At 33.2% G+C, this 22,019-nt stretch overlaps 2 protein-coding genes across 4 annotated transcripts in view; one reads left to right on the forward strand and one right to left on the reverse strand.

Moving 5' to 3' along the window:
• The first annotated feature begins 12,386 nt into the window (after positions 1-12,386).
• Positions 12,387-18,076, forward strand: LOC111695558 (uncharacterized). The gene is made up of 7 exons (XM_023464923.1): positions 12,387-12,422; positions 14,900-14,954; positions 15,508-15,565; positions 16,283-16,351; positions 16,415-16,490; positions 17,372-17,458; positions 17,934-18,076. Exons 2-7 carry the CDS (start codon positions 14,906-14,908, stop codon positions 17,943-17,945), a joined length of 351 nt encoding a protein of 116 aa, XP_023320691.1. The 5' UTR covers positions 12,387-12,422; positions 14,900-14,905; the 3' UTR covers positions 17,946-18,076.
• Positions 18,077-19,842: 1,766 nt separating this feature from the next.
• The window catches only part of LOC111695561 (carbohydrate sulfotransferase 11), an 8,886-nt gene continuing 6,709 nt past the window's right edge, over positions 19,843-22,019 (reverse strand). The window contains exons 7-9 of one of the 3 annotated variants that reach the window (XR_002763894.1): positions 21,320-21,481; positions 21,040-21,187; positions 19,843-19,930 (exon numbers count right to left, since the gene is read on the reverse strand). Coding sequence is in view for 1 of the 3 variants with exons in the window: in XM_023464925.1 (XP_023320693.1) it covers positions 21,109-21,187; positions 21,320-21,481 (241 nt within the window). In the remaining 2 variants the exon portion in view is untranslated. Of the gene's footprint in view, positions 19,937-21,039; positions 21,188-21,319; positions 21,482-22,019 lie in introns of all 3 variants that reach the window. The other 2 variants (XR_002763895.1, XM_023464925.1) reach the window with 2 other exon arrangements.

Here is a 22,019-nt window from a genome sequence, read left to right on the forward strand (position 1 = left end):
GTATGTAGTGTATGTAAATCTACATTAAATGTACATACATGAATGTATGTAGTGCATGTAAATCTACATTAAATGTACATACATGAATGTATGTAGTGCATGTAAATCTACATTTATGATTGTCTGACAGTTTCTTAATTTCGCAGGTTTCATATCTTTCTCTTCCGTAGAATAAAAACATCTTTCCTTTTCCTCAATATAATTGTACTTGGCATGCAAGGAACCTGAACAACAAACTTTTAAAACTTACGTTTTATCATTTAAACTTTTCCGTTCTGAAGAACCACAGTAATATTGATAAACTCTTAACCTGTATAGGAATACATATGGACTGTACGGATACCATACTAGCTCGGGAACCCAGCGTTGCCCAGGTTACTCATAGTTACTCCCGCCGTTTACCCGCACTTGATCGTAACTTACGATTTAAGGTATTTTTCCCAATCAACTTAGAATCTCAAAACTAAGCTAAGGACATTCCCGTGGTTTTCCCAAGTTCCCCAATCAAAATTAAGACAATTCGGTCATGGGGTTTCTAAGTTATGAACGGACAAACAAACAGAGATTATATATATATATATATAGGTACACGTAATTTTTAATTGTCCCTTCATACTTCAGAGTATTTTACAGGTCCTGGAGTCTATTTCATAAAAATGTTCAGGTTTGACCGAGTATTCTCCAGGCCCTGCAGTCTATTGTATAAAACTGTTCAAGTTTGACCGAGTATTCTCCAGGTCCTGGAGTCTATTGTATAAAAATGTTCAAGTTTGACCGTGTATTCTCCAGGTCCTGTAGTCTATTGTATAAAACTGTTCAAGTTTGACCGAGTATTCTCCAGGTCCTGGAGTCTATTGTATAAAAATGTTCAGGTTTGACCGAGTATTCTCCAGGTCCTGGAGTCTATTGTATAAAAATGTTCAGGTTTGACCGAGTATTCTCCAGGTCCTGCAGTCTACTGTCTAGCCAAGGCCTAGACATGATAATTTGTATGATAACCCTCCTTCAAGCTTCAGGGTTCAATGCTAAATAAACCTTTCAACACAAATATTTGAAAAACTAATAACATCTAAGAAATTCTACATTTCTTCTAAAAAAGAAAAAAATGCGTGAAAACCGGTTATTTTGAAGAATTGGAAAAGATAGTGACGAGATGATGATGAGCTATGGACTAATGATAGGACTGATTAATTATCCCTAGACTTGTTATCCATGCACAATGCACAGCTTTTTAGCTCCTGTAACTGGACAGGGGATGGGGGGGGGGGGGGGGTTAGGTTAGAGACGGGAAAGGGAGAAAAGTGGTTTAACTTAATGTTGCATGGGTCAATTGCAATTATTAATACGCCCCCTGACGCAAAAACTCATGTTTGAAGGGTATCTACAATAGAAATGCATGGATAAGAAAAACTGGATGAAATAATTATCTCAAGAAGAAAATTGAGCTCTGGCCAACCTTGCAACGAGAGCTGATGACTGTTAAATGGTCGGAACTAAATTAAAAGGGTTAACTTATTTTCTCCTCTCTCATTGATCGAGAGTTAGGAGATATGAAAATAGAAGAAGTAGTTCAACTTATTTGAACCGATTTAGATTAGCGTCATTACTAAAATAGTGGTTTAGGTCGTATAGTTCATTAACATAAAAAAGGTTCAATTTAAGTATTTCAAACAAAAACCAACAAACGAATAGGTTATTTAAGTTTCTATTAAGACCCGAGCTGGGAACTTCAGAATGGGATACCATTGATCCCGACTGCTTAATCCGAATATCCAATGTGGACACTTTTGATTTCTTGCTCAATCCACTCTTTTTTGAATTACAGAAAAATCAAAAACCGTTTTTTAAAATTAAGAGTCCTTCTCGTTTCTGTCTTAAATGGCGCGAAAATTTCAAATTTACCGGCTTCCGATACGCGACTTCATCTAGTTGAATTTTATACACTTTTGAGGATACAAGTACAAAATTATGTTATTCTCGAGATCAAGAAAAAGAGGATTAAGCATTAATCTCGATATCCACCATTCTAAAGTTTACAGCTCCGGACAGTTTTACCTTTAAAGTAACTCGAAGCTTAATTCCAAGTGACACTCCATGCAAAGATGGAAATGGTCGATTTACAATGGTACCCTTGAAACCTTCATGAGTTCAACAATTTGGAAAATATTATTGTTTTTTTTCTAGGGTTAAAAAAGTTAAATAATGATAATTCCTATATGTTTATCTGCAGTAGAAATGTTTTGTATAATGTTTTGTACTGTGAGTTAATAATTTATGCAAAACATCAAAAAGGAACTGAAAATATTTTACGCTATCTAAAGACCAAAATAAAACTATACTTTCATTAATAAAATCAAAACTACACTTAAATTCCGAACAAAAACTATAAACTACCAATATAGTTTCTCCCAGCAATAACAAACAACCAATATAGTTTCTACCAAACTACACATTTAGTTCCTCCCAACAATACCAATATAGTTCCTCCCAACAATTCCCAACTACAAAATTTGGTTCCCCCAATACCCAACTAACAAATTTGGTTCCCTCCAATACACAACTACCAAATTTGGTTCCCCCCAGTACCCAACTTCCAATGATTTCCTCCCAACAATACCCAACTACCAGTGATATCCCCCCCAACAATACCCAACTACCAATGATATCCCCCAACAATACCCAACTACCAATGATGTCCTCCCAAAAATACCCAACTACCAATGATATCCTCCCAACAACCAACAATACCCAACTACCAATGATATCCTCCCAACAATCCCAAACTACCAATGATATCCTCCCAACAATACCAAACTACCAATGAGTTCAGGAATTAAGTGAGCGTGAAATAACACGATGAAAAAATAAAATTTGATCTGTGAATATATTACATCATTAAAACACCAAATATGAATAAAATAGGTCAAGTTAAGTCCTGATTAATAGTAATGAGACGATACTGGTCTAATTATATCTATACTCTGCTATCTGATTACTAATTGATCCCTATATGTAAGATGATTTGGTGGAAAAACTGAAACCAGAAACCAATTACTGAACCCACGTACAAATCCTTTGTATAGGCTTCATCCAAATATTCTATAAACCCCCAGGAAGGAAGAGAGAAAAGGTTAAAAAACTAGAACCAACAACCTGCGTTTGCCTCTCTTTGATGGACTAATTGAGAAAAACACAATCTTTCGTTGTCAGAGATTCACTCCCATGTTTTTTTGATACCCCCTATTTAAAAAAACTGTTTATACCCCTGTAGACACTGTAGACAGTCTATTTTTTAATTAAGTATTCCTTGAACCAGCATGGGACGGATACACAACAAAACCCAAGTGCTAATTAAACCAGGAGGAGAAACTGGGTTGTACCCAGCCCTCTCTCCGGGTAGTATATGATACACAGAGATGAATATTGAAGGTCTGACATCAAAAAGGTTCCGTGCAGAACTTTCTAGCTCTCTATCAGCTCATTAAGCCTCCTTTCTGTTTTAAACCTGTCTATCTATATTCTTTATTGATCTGCTGCTACAGGAAGATTCTGTATTCATAATTAGATCCAATAAGAGGACGTATAAAAAATATATCAATAGAACTACATAATCATTATTAAGATGGTAGTAGCAATTCTAAAAATAAATGTTTTAGAGGTTAGAAACTTTCTATTTGGGTTTATTAATCTACAGAATGATTCTATTTAAAAAAGGGAAAGGAATTGAGCTTTTGTGACAAACTCTGATTTTCTAATCCACATATCTTTCGAACCTGGATGTCTTGGACAATTGACATTTCAAACTCTGAATTATGTTAGATCAAATAGTCTATAGTTTGAAAGTTCAAAGGTTTACGCCAATCCGGCCGGTATTGAGTAGATATGGGGATTAGAAAATTTGAATTAGTGGCAAAAACCCCAGTTCCTTATTGTGAAGGATCGTAAATTCTTTGAATATATGAAACTCTAGCTCTCTAAATAGTATCGTTGTAAATTGTGCATGCCCCTAGCTCTCTAAATAGTACCGTTGTGAATTGTGCATGCCCCTAGCTCTCTAAATAGTATGGTTGTAAATTGTGCATGCCCCTTGCTCTCTAAATAGTATCGTTGTAAATTGTACATGCCCCTAGCTCTCTAAATAGTACCGTTGTGAATTGTGCATGCCCCTAGCTCTCTAAATAGTATGGTTTTGAATTGTGCATGCCCCTAGCTCTCTAAATAGTATCGTTGTGAATTGTGCATGCCCCTAGCTCTCTAAATAGTACCGTTGTGAATTGTGCATTCCCCTAGCTCTCTAAATAGTATCGTTGTGAATTGTGCATGCCCCTAGCTCTCTAAATATTACCGTTGTGAACTGTGCATGCCCCTAGCTCTCTAGATAGTATCGTTGTGAATTGTGCATGCCCCTAGCTCTCTAAATAGTATGGTTGTGAATTGTGCATTCCCCTAGCTCTCTAAATAGTATCGTTGTGAATTGTGCATTCCCCTAGCTCTCTAAATATTACCGTTGTGAATTGTGCATTCCCCTAGCTCTCTAAATAGTATCGTTGTAAATTGTGCATTCCCCTAGCTCTCTAAATAGTATCGTTGTGAATTGTGCATTCCCCTAGCTCTCTAAATAGTATCGTTGTAAATTGTGCATTCCCCTAGCTCTCTAAATAGTATCGTTGTGAATTGTGCATGCCCCTAGCTCTCTAAGTAGAGGCTGTTTTAATTGCGACGACAATCCCTTTGAACCCTTTTCAACATTCTTATAAAAAAGAGATAGTTTCCTTCTTTGAATGGAAATAGTTTTGTTCCTACTAAAGATTCTTTGCAGCTTAATATCGTAGATCTTAGATATCTCAAACTGTGAATTCTGTCAGAGCAAATAATCTACGTTTGAAATAAAATTTTTGAGATATATGCTTTCATATGAACTTAATTTTTGTGCACTTTTTACTATAATCTATCTATCTATCTAATTATCTATTTTATAGTTTTATTTAACTGACAACACAGAAAGTGAAAAGCTCTAGAGCCTTCCGTAATTCTTATATTTAATAACTTAGCGAGCCTGTTACACAATATAGGCTCTTAAAGTGTACAGTGTGTACAAAACAGTACTGAAATTCCTCTATGAAAAGTCATAGAGTACTTTTCAACACCGTATTGGATGAAATAAGTAGCAAGTGTTCTATAAATCTATATACTCTGCGTAAACCTATCTGGTGTCTGGTGTAGAGTGTGGGAATATTGTTCTTTGTTCTAAAGGAGNGGGGATATGACTTAAACCAACCCTTATCCAGGCCTTACACATTAACTTTGGGCGACCAGAGTTTGGTCATGTTTTGAACGTTATAAGTGAATATTTAAAAATTAATGTTTTAATTTTTCAGGGAAAAATATAGAACTTTCAAGCCAAAACAAGACTGTTTAAAACCAGAACTTTCCATGGATAATAGGACTGTTTTATCCAGAATTTACCAGGGATAATATAATTGTTCAAACCAGAACTTCTAGGGATAATTTAACTGTTCAAACTAAAACGTTCCAGGGATAATATAAATGTTCAAACCAGAACTTCTAGTTGATAATGTAATTGTTCAAACCAGAACTTCTAGGGTAAAATATAACTGTTTAAACCAGAACTTCTAGGGGATAATATAACTGTTCAAACCAGAACTTCTATGGGATAATATAACTGTTTAAACCAGAACTTCTTGGGGTTAATATAACTGTTTAAACCAGAACTTCTAGGGGTAATATAACTGTTCAAACCAGAACTTCTAGGGGATAATATAACTGTTCAAACTAAAACTTCTAGGGATAATATAAATGTTCAAACCAGAACTTCTAGGGGATAATATAATTGTTCAAACCAGAACTTTTAGGGGAAAATAAAACTGTTCAAACCAGATCTTTTCAGGGATAATATAGCTGTTCAAACCAGATCTTTTCAGGGATAATAAAACTGTTTAAACCAGATCTTTTCAGGAATAATAAAACTGTTCCTACCAGAACTGTCTAGAGATAATAACTGTTAAAACCAAAACTTCTAGGGATAATGGGATGTTCAATCTAGAACTTTCCGGGGATTAAATAGAGAGATGAGATTTTATTAATAACAAGCTTTGATAGAAGTAAAGTCAAATATTACTGTTTAAAAAATGTTGTTTGGTGTGAAAATTTCTTAGAAAAAATTAAAACTGTAGATTTGTTCTGCTTTCTCTTAGAATATTTTTAAATGATAATTTTCAAATTTCAAGGTTTCCAAAAAAAGAAAATAATAATTTCTTTCTCAAGTTTTCGTGATGTAAGACGCGCCCAGCTCTCCTGTACCCTCCTCTCCGCTCTGTAATTTATCTCAGGATAATTTTGTTTGTTTTCAGTCCTATCATCACAGTTATTAAACTCAAACCTGAAATAAAACTAGAACTTATAGGAATCATAGCTGGAGGGAGGGAGAAGGGAAATAAAACTAGAATAAGGAGTGAAAGCTGGAAAAAGGGAGAAGAGAAATAAAGCTAGTATCAGGAGTGTAAGGTGGAAGGAGGGAGAAGGAAAATAAAACTAGAACCAGGAGAATAAGCGGGGGGGAGGGAGAAGTGAAATACAACTATAACCAGGAGTATATGCCTGAAAGAGGGAGAAGGGAAATAAAACTAGAACCAGGATTACATGCCTGGGAGGAGGGAGAAGGGTAATAAAACTAGAACCAGGAGTATAAGCTGGAGGGAGGGAGAAGGGAAATACAACAATAACCAGGAGTATAAGACTGGAAGGATGGAGAAGTGAAATAAACCTTAAATAGGATTTAAGAGAGATGAAAAATGTCTCGCTCCCTCAACCCTTTGACCCGACAAATAAAATTCAAGATAAAGCTTTTGAGAGAATATTCATGAACTTTGAATGTGTGGAAGGATTAAATATTAGACTAGCAGTCTTACCTATATGTATTAATTGAATTAAGAGCATTAAAGCATGAAAACACACATTTTTGTTTCGACTTTCGACTTTTCGTTAAATAAGAATTTTAATTACACATTGATACACTCTTATTTAAGCTACCTCATTTAAAAACTAATAAATATTCCCATGAAGCACTCAAAATAGTTTAGTTTAAATACGTCTGTTGTCCCTGCATAGGTGCAGAAAGTTGTAATGTTCTAACAATTAGCACTCTACCGTCAACATGTAAAGTTATAAAAAATGTCTTTTATGGAAATAAAAACAGTTAGCTCATTCTCTCTGAATCCGTAATACCAACCAAAACATTAATTTAAAATATTGTAAGAAAACCCTCCAACCTTAACCTTCAAAATTATGTATTCCGAAGTTTACTCCCAAACCTCAAAATTTGAATCGAAATTAACCTTTTGAATAACCGACAATTTTTTACTTAAATCTTCTGAGAAAAGTTGAGAGTTAGAGGTGAAAGGAAGAAGGAAGTAAAGTAAATAAAAATAATAGGATAAAGGATACGGAGAGGAGATAGGAAGGAAGGATAAGGAGAGGAGATAGGAAGGAAGGATAAGAATGGAGATAGGAAGGAAGGATAAGGATGGAGATAGGAAGGGACGATACGGAGAGGAGATAGGAAGGAAGGATACGGAGAGGAGATAGGAAGGAAGAAATGTAGGAATATCTTATTAAAACAATGGGTTTGCGGTATAAAAAAGTATAGGGAAAATTAAAGGCACGAGCATTTAATTTCAAGTCAGTTAACAATTTTCAAAATCTTACTTGGAAAAATGACCATACCTTCCACAAGGGAACCGTTGTATAAATTCAGAAATGCCACTCTTTTACTTGAGGGTCATTTAAAATAAAATCCACAGTCCCTTTAAAATCACAATAAGAAGGGGGGGGGGGGGCAGTAATCTGTAGAAAGGGAGGAGGTATGGTTGCATAGGGAGGAGGTATGGTTGCATATGGAATGTTATAAAGTATAATTCAAGGAGTTGAAGTAAAATCTAGTTCGACAGTTAGTTCATTACTGTCTGATTAAAATCACAGTTCATTAATTAGGATTATCTTTCTATCTAATATATCTATTTCTCTCTCTATATTTACATATCTCATACTACCTATCTATCTATCTCTTTGTATCTAACAATCTACCCAGCTGCCTTCTATCTATTTATCTATCTTTCTTCATACCAATATTTTTTATTCATCGTATTTTTAAGCGTGTAAAATTCTGTAACATATGGAAAAGTACAGTGATGACCAGAAAACTCAGAAATAGGAAGACGACTTTTATAACTAAGTTATACCTTTTAAAATCCAATGAGCATGGGACACGCCAAATGTGCAGTGTCCACAGACCCGTTTCACAAAATTATTGATTTAAAAAGTGTCTAATAAAACTGTTTGCTTTTTAACAACATTAAATACTTTTAACTAAGTATTTCTATAATGTTGTTTTCCTATTGTACATTGTTTTCAGCTCATCCACTGTATTTGAAATATGCTCAATTCAGAGGTTGTAAAAATAGTAAGTTGGTAAGGTCAACTTCGTAGTTAACCCTTGTTATCATTAGTTGGTGCATCATTTTCATAACTGTGTAGTAAGTTTTTAAATAGGTAAAAACTAATTTTTCAGTCGAATCCGGTCAATTTTCATTAACAACTCGTTCTGCAAGAGTTTTATAAATATACAACAAGGTCCAAATATATCTATTAGAAGAAATTCGAAGGTGAGGGCTGTACTGAAATGTAGAAAATAAAAGTTTAAGTGAAGAAGGTTTAATATTGTGCCCCTGCAGTTTTCTCACGGGATCAAGTAATCTCTCCAATATATATATTTCATGGATAAATTCAAACCAATCTTCGGTTCAGATTCTTTCCACTGGGTATACGGGGTGCAATCACAATAGTTAGGTTCCAGGAATTAAATGATTATAACCTAACCTAACCCAAAATGCAGAGGCATACTAAGTATTAATGTTAATAGGAAGGGGGCGATGAAAATGTTTTTCTATATATTTGACATTATTATACAGAAAATTCTGGTATAGGAAGACGACTTTATGACTATAAATAGTCACAACAATTGCGCAGTGTAAACAGACCTATTTCACTTAATAAATGATTTGATAAGTTACCAATGAAACTATTTGACTAGTAAAACTATTTGCTTTGTAACAACATCAAATAGACTTAATAACTATGCTTTAATTTAGTCTTCTTATTCCACAGTTTTCTTGTTTTCACTGTATGATATATCAGCGAACAAACTCTGCTCTAATTAAGGGAATCAACGATGTTTGTATTTGTTTTTGTATTAAATAATGCAGCAGATGAACTGGACAATATTACTGGATGGAACCACATACTTTCCAACAAACAAGAAGAGATCACAAAACATAACTGTCTAGTTTTTCTGATCTTCAAAACAAGGGAATATTCAGGATAAGATAAATAATGTAGTTTTGCCATATGTCTTAGGTTGCAGATCATGTAGCTTACATCAAACCAAGGGTTTCTTCAATTTTTGTTAACATTTACATGTTTTAAACATATATTCGGTCCTTGGAGAATTTGTTTAAATATAAACAATACAAAAAATCCCAAATGCAATTAAACAAATTTGTTATATTCTTGAGGAGGTAAAAGGTTCCAAAGTCATAATGGTAATACTGGATTAAATGAACTTTAATATCACCATAGTTTCATTTTAAGTAAATATTTCCATTTACTGATAGCGCCGATTGAAGGACTCATATCTTTAACTGGATAATGAGAATGATGGAAAGATAGATGTTACCGCCATACTATTTCTATTGGTTCAGAATAGACACCAAACACATGCCTGAACCCTGATTGGACCAGGCGCTAATGGACTCGGCATACAGGAGTGATATAAACATATCGAGGAGCTATACGAGGTTACAAAGTCGTATCATTAATATCATATCAATTCTTATAGTTTCTATGTAAAAGTAGCTAGCGAACTTATGCAGCTGAGGTAAAGAAGGAAGTTCGCAGAATTAAACATTTTTAAACAATATTTTCCTCAATGTTTGCTCTAGAAAAGTGTAAAGGGTACAGGTGTAAATCAGGTTTAACTATTTAATTTGGAAATCACTTAAATTACGTTAACAGTCCCTTTAAGATCCCCCGACAATGCAAAGCATATCCGGAGAGTTGGAAGATGATAATTTTCTAAACAATACTTAGAGTTCATGACTCCAAACCCACCAGAACATAATAATTAATGGGACGAGTCGCAAAAATATTATTATATTTGTTCTTTTCTAGGTGTTTAGACACGATAATTAAATTTTCCATTCTAGGTCCAATCCCAAAAGGGTTTTTTTTACCCTACGTGATGATTTAAAATTGTTAGTGAACAAATTGGTCAGAATTTTAATAGTTACTCCCTTAGCCTCGAGATTTCCACAACATTGCAGCTTTTCAAACTTATTTTTTCAGGGTTAGTCCCAGAGGCGTATTCAGGAATTTGTCCAGGGGGGGGCTTAAATTTTTTTCTCTTTCCAGGGGGGGTGGGGGCTCAGCACCCGTTGGAGCCTGAAAACCCCCTGAAATCAATAGATTTCACTGGTCCAGGGGGGGCTTAGCCCCCATAGCCCCCCCCCCTGAATACGCCTCTGGTTAGTCCGAAAAGTATAAACAGTTACAAGAGCTCGGAAGCTCATCAAGGTCAATTTCCGTCTAAAGAGTTGGTGAAAAATTTGCATAACTGTTTAATACGTCTACCAATCACAATATTCTTGTTAATATTTATTTTACACACCTAATTAAGTAATACATTTTGAAGACTATCCCATTCAGGTAAAAAAAGGAAGATCGTCTTCAAGGTGCATAGTTGTGAAGCTATGTTTGGCGTACACTATTAGAATTCCAAAACTACTTTGACGCACTTGAATTATTAACAGTGTAGCTTGAACACAGGTAATGTAAAAAATGTGTTAATGGCAAAATATTGGGTGAATAGTTGTTTTTTAATAAATATCTGAGTTTCAAATTTTTAAAACTTATATACTATAATAAAAAGCGTTTCTTAAGATTAAAAAAAAGTTTCAAAACTTTGTGAATTTATCAAATTATAAAATACATTATTGTAAAAATAACCTTTATACATTATACATATATTGCTCAATAAAACAACAATACTGTAAATTTTGATGTAAAAATATCAGATTTATTTAAATATTCTCATTTTCCCTTTTCATCTTTCAGACATTTTCCTCGTTTAATTATTTTCTTGTTTTAATTTTCCAATATTTCAATTTTCGCCGTTTTTCTTTCTTTATTTTATCATCTTTTTCTTTTATCATAATTTTCCTGTTCTCTTTTTAAAACAGTTTTATAACTAACTCTTCCTGGAACCCAGCTTTTCCGAAAATTAACTTTCTCTGTAAAAGTCGTCTTTATCATGATTTAGAATTAATATTCCCTAATCAAACTTTGAGAGAATTTCCTTAGAATGGACTGGTTCATTTGGCGTACCGTCCCGGTTTGCCGGGTATAATCTGGATGTGTACTGTACAGCTCGCTCTAGCTGGTTAAATGTCGGTCCGGACTTATAAACAGTGTCATCTATATATAAATTTGGCTTGTCTGTTTGTTTGTATCCAATAAACGTCAAAACGGCTGAACCGATCGGGCCCAAATTTGTTGTGGAACATCACGTGACCACAGGGAAGGTTTATGAATGATTAAAAAAATGTGTTTTAAAGGTTTTCAATTTTATAAAAAAAATTTAAATTCTTGAAAATCCGCGAATTTTTTTTTCAATTTTTTTTCTTCTTTGTTTTAAAATGTAAACAACAAGAACATGTTCACAATTTAAATAGAAGATGGGCGCGAAGCGCCCTAAAAGCCTAGAAAGAAGGGCGCGAAGCGCCTTGAATTTCTAGTGAGTTATAATCGAACATACAAATAGACAAACACAGCATATATATTATTCAAGATTGTGTCATTTCGATTCATTCCTTTTTTACGGAACCACGTGCAGTCGACGTAGGTTTATTTCTATTTTTATCCATATTTGCATACAATTGTTTATTTTTGTAATAACCTGCAATAAATACATTTATGAATGCTTTGTTTGAGTAATCGTATTATAGGAAAACATTAAAAATTATCCTTTTCCGCCATTTTTTATTTTTCTCCATTTTCTTTTTGAACTTACGAAGGAAATGGTAAATAATGCACGTAAGCTATTTTTCATGTTTCTAACACCTTTTCTATGATTTCAAGTCTTTACAAAAAAGAAATTATAAAATCATTCGTAGTTTGTAGTAATAAAAAAATGATTTTTTTTTTGCTCTGCTGATGTGGGTGTCATGATTATTATTATATTGCACTATTAAGCTTGTTATCAAAACAAATAAATAAAGAAAATCAAACACTATAAATACGGGAAATATGTTCACTTTTATCATTCATATAAAACCTCGCAATCATACAAGGTAAGTATTTATAACTCTTAACGTAGAACATATTTTAGTGATTTGTTTAGAATTTAAATTATAAAATCATTGCTTTTTATGTACAGTGGTCCGGTAGGCGATTATATTATTACAATGAAAACTACTTCCGATTAAAACTTGGTTTATATCTAGCTGTTAAACAACATGGATACACATAAACATAGAAGTCAAGAGAAGCTGTCAATTAAAAAACTTCTCTTTGATTACTTTAAAACTTCTAATTTGAAAAAAGCTTGTTAACAATCAAGACACTTAAAACTTAAATAAAAAGTCGTCTTCATTGTCTTGATATAATCGCCTATCACTGAGATTTTAACTGACGCTTTTCAGGTCACCATTTTTCATCGTACTCTGCACTATATAAAAGTTTTCGCGAATTTTCTATTTAAATGGTGGATTGCAAAAAATGTCGAAATATTTTTTCAAAACAAAACTTTTTAATTTTGACCGTCTATGGAGTCGGATATATAAGTACAGATAAAAATGTAGCATGCACTCGGGAAACCCTTTTGTAAAACATGAATAGATAAAAGTGTACCATGTTTTCGTAAAAACGTCTTTATAGATATATTTTTTGTTTTGTTTTATAGCACACGCACACTGCACAGTATATGCAGGAGAGGCTGTCTTCACTATAGTTTTATATACATATGTAGCTGACATGGTTAAAAACAAGGTTATGGAAAGCAGTATTTTCATAAACAAATAAATATAGAAGGCTCTGTAAACATCCGTGAATCATGATATGAAATATTGAGTGCTAATAAGCTGTATAGAACAAGTTAATAGTACAGAAAGTACAAATCTGGACGTAAATATCGTCTTCGACTTAATTACAGATTTTCTTTGCACCGTGGTTTATACTTTTTAACTTCTAATAAATAGAATCTCATCCCTCGATATCATATTGATTACAAATCTGATTATACTACACCAAGCCAACAAAATGCAAGATTCTTTAGAGAATCAATTAAGTGTGTTCATTAAATGCACATAATGTTAATACATATGTATGCAGTTGGTATACAGAAAAACCGGTTTATGAAGGCATCTTCCCCTGCATTTCAAAAATTTGCTGTTAAATAGAGAGCGAGACCGGAGAGAGGGGGGATTATCTCTCTCTATTCTCTGAAAGGGGGTTCAATTTCGAATTTTGTTTCTTACAGAAATTTGATCTTTTCAAGTGTGAAATTGATGTAAATGATATTCAATAATTTTGATTGAAGTTCAGAAAATTATGTAGAGTTGGGAAAGGGGCCATTTTGAAATAAAAAGTAATCAATTTTCGATATCTACATGTTTATATTGATTTATTTATCAAGTACATGGTTCCTGAAAGTTCTAATTTTTTCATATTTTTGCGTAAGAAAAGTACGCTTATTATTAGACAAAATCCTTTACAATCTGACAGGGTTATCTAAGAAAGATTAGGAGAAGAATACCTCTTTTAAAAGTGGAAAGACAAATTATGTAAGTATTACACTGTGATTTATACTTGCATGCATAAACTTATCTTTTCAGTTTTTGTATTGTTTTTTGATCGGTGAATTGGACAGTGAACATAGTTTTTTTTGCTTGTTATCATTTTGAAACTTTTGATTTTGGTCGTCTTCTTAGTTTATCTTTTTAGTTTATCTTGGCTGAATTATAAAAGTACAATGAATATATGAATTTTTTGGAAGACTCTATTTTTGAGTCTAAACTAAAGAAAACGATATTTTCGAGTCTAAACCAAAGAGAACCATATTTTTGAGTCTAAACTTAAGAAAACGATATTTTTTACTCTAAACTGAAGAAAACGATATTTTTGAGTCTACTAAACTAAAGAGAACGAAATTTTTTAGTCTAAGCTGTAGAAAACAACATTTTTGAGTCTAAACTACAGAAAACGATATTTTTGAGTCTAAACTAAAGAAACCCATATTTTGAGTCTAAACTAAAGAAAACGATATTTTTGAGTCTGAACTGAAGAAAACGATATTTTTGAGTCTGAACTGAAGAAAACGATGACTTTTTTATCAAATATCTAGTTCAGTTCTTTTTCAGCTAAATGTTTTACAGTTTTGTCCCATGACTGGAGATAGACTCAATGCGACCACAATTGAAAATGACTTTAATAATGTACTTTACTAAAGTTTTAAGTACTTTATTAAAATATTGTTTCTTTGAAACTCATAAGAGAGAGGAGGGGGAATCAACCTGGCAATGGCACCTTAAAATAGTCAATGTAAAGAAAATACATATAAAAAAATTAAATGCAACGGCTCATTTCACAGTTTTTTTCAAATAATTTATTTTTCAAAACACAATTCATTTTTCTAAAAAAAAAATAAATTTGTTTGATCAAAGCTAAAATTGTTAAAGACGACATCTTATTAATGTTCCCCCTCCTCGAACCCCTTTTTTACGAGATAAACCTAAATCTAGAAAATAATATTGATATTTTATTGTTTCAGGTCTATATGGAAAACTCAAACAAAAACGTTTTTTTCGTCCTGGCGATTCTGGCAGGTAAATCAAGACAGGGAGAACCAAAAACCTTAAAAAGTTTAGAAAGTTTTAATTTTTCTTGTTAACGGATTCTTTTTGCTTTTAAGAACGGTGAAAATTTATCAACTAAAATATATTTTCTGAAATCATAAATCAAAAATATAGTTTTGATTAAAGGTAATTAAGGTAATTTGGTCAGGCAGTTTTGTGAATTCAAACGCAATGAAAATTATTAAAATAAAACAGAAAACTTAGAAGAAAAAAATTAGAATATCTAAAAACCAATCATTTCTACCAAAATATCTTAAAATCTAAGTTTTTTAAAGAATTTTACGACATGGAACCCAAAAAAGTGGTTTTCCTATATTTAAATTTTAACAAATACAGTGCTTAACAAGAAAGAAAATAACAAGCAAAATAACCTGAGTGTACACTGCACAGGATAGGATAATGTTTTTGGTTCGAGTAAGAGGGGGGGGGGGGGCAGATTATACTTTTTTATATAAAACTCCGGGGACCTTATATTCTCGTTTTAACCTGATATTTTTGATTCCTTATAGACAGTTGTATTTAGGGGTTTATATGATTGGGACGTGTGAGGGAGCTCCCGAGCCCCGTTACAGGTTTGTGAGGTAAAATCCTATTTAACTCCTTCACTTACAAGTAGCCATATTTTAAAAAATTTAAGAATTTGCTGTTTTCTAGCAAGAATTTTAACATTTTTTTTAATGAAATTAAAGAATTTGTACAAGAAGTTTAACAATTTTCAATGAAAATAGCTTCTAGATCTTTATTCGGAAAATCTTTGAACTTTGAAACTGTTCAAAATATCGCATCATTTATAATGCCATGTAAACCTACATTTATATGTCTAGCAATGTCTAGAAATCTAGCGCCAATAAAAAATTAATTCAATCGTATTCTTAAAACTTAAGAAGTATATCTATAGTTTATCCAAAAAATGAGATTATAATTAGGATTTGAAATTCAACAAATACCATTTATGTTAAGCTTAAAGTAATCGTCAAATTGATAAACAATACGTAAGAAAGTCTCTAAACTCACATTCTTTGTGGGTAACCCTGTAATTGAACATTAAAGAGATAATTACACAGGGTCACCATCATAGAATGAGACTTCAGAGACGACTGTACGGAATCTTATACTGTATGTTTCCCTGCAAGTATAAACTTGTTTCTTCCTTTGCCAAATCATTAAGTAAGACTTAAAAAAACTTTTCTCAATGCTGAAAACTTAATGTAAGCTTGAGATCATCATCATCATTTATAAAGATTCAAGTCGTCTTTACAGTCTCATCCTTTATGAATAAACCTGCATTAAATATTTAGACCGAGTGCCGAGGAGAATGATTATGTTTACAAATATATTCCAGACATCAGGAAACTTCTAGAACTCAAGTAATTATTTCGTAATTCTTAAAAATAAAGCTTGATATATTGTATTAATCTAAACCTGTTCAGTCCGACCCCCAGAGTGTTTTTAACAGAGAAACGAGGGATTGATTTTGGACTCGGACGAGGGTACTCAGGTTCTCAGGTACAGTGGTCAGCGATTATGTCCATAAAATGGAGACAACTTTTTATTAATAAAATGCGGTGATCCCTATCAATCATTTTTCAAATTACAAGTTTTTAATAAACAAAGAGAAGTTGTTAATTGCCAACATCTCTTTGTTTACATGTTTATGTGTCTCTGCTGTTTAAAGGATTGGTGGAAAGTTGTAATTTAAATAGAAAGTCGTCTTCATTGTATTGATACGTACGGCGAAGTTTCTACGCTCTGTCTACGTTAAACAGAACGAAGAAAATAATCGGGTGGCATGCAAGTAGGATTAGAATTATGGTCACCTTGTAATTATGATAAACCTAACCTTACTGATTAAGAAAATGAGAAGACAACATTATTGAGTTTTGACAAGGGATGAGTCTTTGCTCTAAACATGCTATGCAATGATACATATAATCATAAAAAATAAACGTTGTAAGTTTAATTGTACGTGCTTGTTTGGGTCCAGAGAAGTTTTTATTCTGTTACTTATTTTAGAATATTAAGAATGTAACAATTCTGATAATCTAAAAAGACAAATCGCGTATTGGTCAATAATTCGAAAATCTTTAAATTTTCAGAGTTACTTATTTTATACTTTTCATTTAAAACGTTTTAAAAAGTATCTTAAAAAGAGGCTAAAGGAATTGAGTCTTTGCCACAAACCCAAATTTTCTAATCCCTATATCTTTGTAAACTGAAGGTGTAAACCTTTGAAACTTTAAACTTAGATTATTTGATCCAACAGAATAAATACTTTGGAATATATAAGGTCTACATACATTGAGTTGCAAAAATATGGGGATTAGAAAATCAGACTTTGTGGCTAGATTTATAAATCCGCGTGATTCTTGATAATAATTTATTTTTAGGCTGCCCGACATATGCTTGGCCTGCAGCAAGCAAGCTTTGCTGGAGGACCAGGAAAAAGATCCGACCCGTACATGAATTTGGATCAGGTTGGGTTTGTAAACATGTTTAAAGATTGATGATAAAGCCACAAATGTATCGTGGGAGGACGATATTTAATTTGCTCATGAGTATATTTTGTTATTTAAAAAAGTAGGTTTCCAAGAAGCCTTAAAATCATCTTATTCAGAGAATTGGGTCGGTGTACACTGAATGTTTATTGGAATATTTCATAAATAACTACATTCGCCTTCCCATTCAACAGTTCATTTATATATGTTGTAGATTTATACAAACATCAAATTGATTAAAATGAACCAAACAACCTGTTGTACCAAAGCAAAACATGTCATGTTGAGTTACACCTTTTAAAAAGAAAGGTTTTCGCCAGAGAAACAATGAACAAAAGTTATATTTCTAATTAAAATATTTGTTCAAGTCAGTGGTCAAAATATTTTACATTTGTATTTATATAAAACTAAAGAACTATAAAAGGGAATAATTAAATAATTCTTTTATTTGCAGGAGATGTATTAAACCCTGCTGGGGAGCTGGTTTAGAACCCGCAGAAATATTTGATTACAATGTTTAGATTGAAACCTTAGAAAATCATGTGATCTGCCGCAACATGTACATACAATAAAATATAGATTTACTAGTTCGTCTTAGTTAATTCTTCCATTGAACAGTCACTGTTACATAAACATTATAATCAATTTTCCGCAAAATAAATGTATTCTCCTCCTTAAACAAAAACTTTTTTCCCTGGCGAATAGAAACGACAATTATTCCACAGTTTTCTGGTGCCTCGTCTCATATAAAGAATAACAAATTTATACATATAAGAATAAAATTTTATTTTAATCTATTTTGGATAAAAATCACAAGAAGAGTCTTCATAGAATCATCTTCACCAGAAATCTGTCTGTTTACCAAGCTCAGCTCCCTTCCCTCCTATTCATCTTCTTCATTAGTAAACTGTCTGTTTACCAAGCTCAGCTCCCTTCCCTCCTATTAATCTTCATCAGTAACCTGTCTGTTTACCAAGTTCAGCTCCCTTCCCGGCCTCCTATTCATCTTCATCAGTAATCTGTCTGTTTACCAAGCTCAGCTCCCTTCCCTCCTATTCATCTTCATCAGTAATCTGTCTGTTTACTAAGCTCAGCCCTCCTATTCATCTTCATCAGTAATCTGTCTGTTTACCAAGCTCAGCTCCCTTCCCTCCTATTCATCTTCATCAGTAATCTGTCTGTTTACTAAGCTCAGCTCCCTTTCCTAATATTCATCTTCATCAGAAATCTGTCTGTTTACCAAGCTCAGCTCCCTTCCCTCCTATTCATCTTCTTCAGTAATCTGTCTGTTTACCAAACTCTGCTCCCTTCCCTCCTATTCATCTTCATCAGTAATCTGTCTGTTTACCAAGCTCAGCTCCCTTTCCTCCTATTCATCTTCATCAGTAATCTGTCAGTTTACCAAACTCAGCTCCCTTCCCTCCTATTCATCTTCATCAGTAATCTGTCTGTTTACCAAACTCTGCTCCCTTCCCTCCAATGACTTCTATTCATCTTCATCAGTAATCTGTCTGTTTACCAAGCTCAGCTCCCTTTCCTCCTATTCATCTTCATCAGTAATCTGTCTGTTTACCAAGCTCAGCTCCATTCCCTCCTATTCATCTTCATCAGTAATCTGTCTGTTTACTAAACTCAGCTCCCTTCCCTCCTATTCATCTTCTTCATTAGTAATCTGTCTGTTAACCAAGCTCAGCTCCCTTCCCTCCTATTCATCTTCATTAGTAATCTGTCTGTTTACCAAGCTCTGCTCCCTTCGCTCCTATTCAACTTCTTCGTCAGTTATCTGTCGTCTGCTGTCTGCCCGCACCATCATAGTTGAAACGGAACCGCATAGGATAGGGCTACGCCGACGCGTCAGTAAGGCTGGTGCAAGGGGTCGGTCTGGTTCGAATTCAAATTGACCCTAGTCCACAGTGATTCAGAACTGCTCAGACCAGACTTTAATCAATTTCAAACAATTTTTATTCTCTAGTTTCCAATTTTTTTTCTCTTGACTCTATATTTAAATTTATCTACGTTTATTGTTTAAGTAGTCATCTATGTTATCTATATGTATATAGTTGTAATCTCTGCTTGTCTGTCTGTCTTTCTGTTTGTCCGATCATAACTCATGAACCCCTGTACCGATTCGACACAAATTTTGATTTGGGAACTGGTGAGACCCACGGGAATGTTCATAGCTTAGTATTGAGATTCAAAGTTGAGTGGGTCGACTTTAAAAACGAAAATTTAGTTCCCGGTAAAATCGTTCAAGTGCGGGTAAACGGCGCAGCGGGAGTAACTTGGAGTAACCTTGTCAGCGATGAGTTCCCAAGCTAGAATAATTATAATTGAGCAGTTGCACTATAAAACCAAGAATTAGGTAAATATTTTAATGATAATTTATTTCATCACGTGTCAGTTGTCACAGCCAAACAAAGGTTAAAAAATGCCGGTGTCATATCAATTGGACTAATGCTCGATTGGACTAATGTTCTTTTTGACTGATGTTAATTTGGACTAACGTTCAAAAGGACTTTAGTCCTTTTGAACAAATATCTATTCAATTGAACTACAGTTAAACCCTAAATGAGCCATACATCGAAAGAACTTATCAAATGTCGTCTTGACAATTTTTCGATGGGTTTTATACAGGGTGTCCCAAAAAACATGGAAATTCAGTGACGAATTCGATATCGTCTTTGTAATGCATTAGCATAGTAATACCTAATTTCAAAAGCCATAATATTATTATGCCTGCTAGAGTTTATTTTATGAAAAGGGTAAAAGCTTGTATAGATGTGTCTATAATGTCTCCGCAAGATGAACAGTGAAGACGGACAAGTTTACTCTGTTTGTATACTGCATTTTTCTTGTTTTACTAAGTACAACCGTATGCAGTCAAAACATAAACAAACAAAATTTGAAAATAGCAGACGAAACTCTTACAGATTACAGCTTTCTCAGTAGGTATCACTAAACTAAATCAAAGAATTAGTTAAAAAGACATATCGAATTCGTCACTGAATTCCCATGTTTTTTGGGACACCCTGTACTATTTTATGTAAATCTCAGTATTTGCGAAAATAAATAAATAGCCATGAATATTCTGGAACAGTTTTAAAGAGCTCCATATAATCATTTAATTTAAAAACTAAATATCTGCAACATTCCATTGTCAGAAAGTGAAGAATACGACATTTGATGAATTCTTTCGATGTAATTCGTATGGCTTATTTTAGGGTTTAACTGTAATTTGTTCAATTTTTAAAAAATTACATCCCAACAAGTTTTATGTAATTTTTACACAAATCACATGGTGTGATATTATTCGAGGGTTAGGTTAGCTGTTACGTTATATTTTGGCCTAGCGCTGTGGTTAGGATAGGCTAGGGGCCGAGTGCCGCGGCAAAGACAGACGAGAGAGCCGGCGCTGCGGCCACAGAATTCTGAAATGATGATGCCCATGTGTTAAAATTAAATATTATTTTTTTGTAAATCCATTTGAAAATAATTAAATTTTATTTTGTTCAAATGGACTAAAAACCGGTTGTGAACAGCTGACTTTAGTTCAATAGTACGTTAGTCCAATCGGCTATTAGTCCAATCAATATAGCATCAAAATGCCGAAACTCGTTCGGAATATATTCTTAAAAATCGTCTTCCATTCTGTATCCAAACATCAGAAAATCGGATTCATATCTTTTCCCAAGCTTTTCCAAATCTTCCCTAAAAAAGATTGATGTTAAATGTATATAACTGCTTATGATTGCGATATTTTTAAGAAATTTTAGAGTTATACAAACCATTTAAAGTTAATTTTAAAAATGTTCCCATGTAATTGTTGAATGTCGCTTTTACCTTGAAATTTGTTTGAAATATTCTGGCAAAGCTCCTAGTTTTCCCTTGTTCTCCCAGGGTAGGAGTAGGGAGGGAGGAAGAGAAACGTCTTGTTTAAAGTACTCCCAGTCTGTAGATAACTCCTCATATCTCAGGATATGGGTGAACTCCAGCTGACACAACCTAAACAGAGGTCGGAACTTTTAAATTTGTAATCCCTTCAGAAAGCAGTTGTTCGTATCTTAACTGGTCAGACGGAATGTACATTTATTCCTTTTGGATATCTCGAACTTTGGCCCCGCTAATCGGAGTGAACGTATAAAATGCCTTTTTTTGCTGAAAAATAGGTGAATTTTTTATTAACATAGGTATGTAAGCAGATACTTTTCTTATAAAACTATAAGATTTTTTTGTAAAATCATGATAAAAAAAATATATTTAGCAAGAAATTCAACTTTAAAAATCTTTAAATTGCCTCTTTTTTTTCTTTAAGACTTGCTTAAGTTTTTGTCTTGGAAGTGACTGTAGTTTGAAAATGAAAAAAAAATAATAAATGTTGAAATTAAGATTTTGAAAAATCAGTGGAAGTGAGGGTAGTTTTTAATTTAAATAAAATTCTTGAATAAATGTTGATAAAAAAGTTTCAACTTGTCGGTGGTAGTGAGGGTAGTGGGGAATTGAAAAATAAATTATTGAATAAATGTTGAAAAAAAAGTTTCAA

This window comes from Eurytemora carolleeae, unplaced genomic scaffold, assembly GCF_000591075.1.
Source record: "Eurytemora carolleeae unplaced genomic scaffold, Eaff_2.0 scaffold207, whole genome shotgun sequence".
Classification (NCBI taxonomy): Eukaryota; Metazoa; Arthropoda; class Copepoda; order Calanoida; family Temoridae; genus Eurytemora; species Eurytemora carolleeae.

Bases quoted from the DNA above. Each gene is read 5' to 3' on its own strand.
- LOC111695558 (XM_023464923.1), top strand. From the start codon at position 14,906: ATGGAAAACTCAAACAAAAACGTTTTTTTCGTCCTGGCGATTCTGGCA. The intron at 14,955-15,507 runs GTAAATCAAGAC...AGTTGTATTTAG, and splicing joins CGTCCTGGCGATTCTGGCAG to GGGTTTATATGATTGGGACG. The intron at 16,352-16,414 runs GTAATTATTTCG...AAACCTGTTCAG, and splicing joins AGGAAACTTCTAGAACTCAA to TCCGACCCCCAGAGTGTTTT.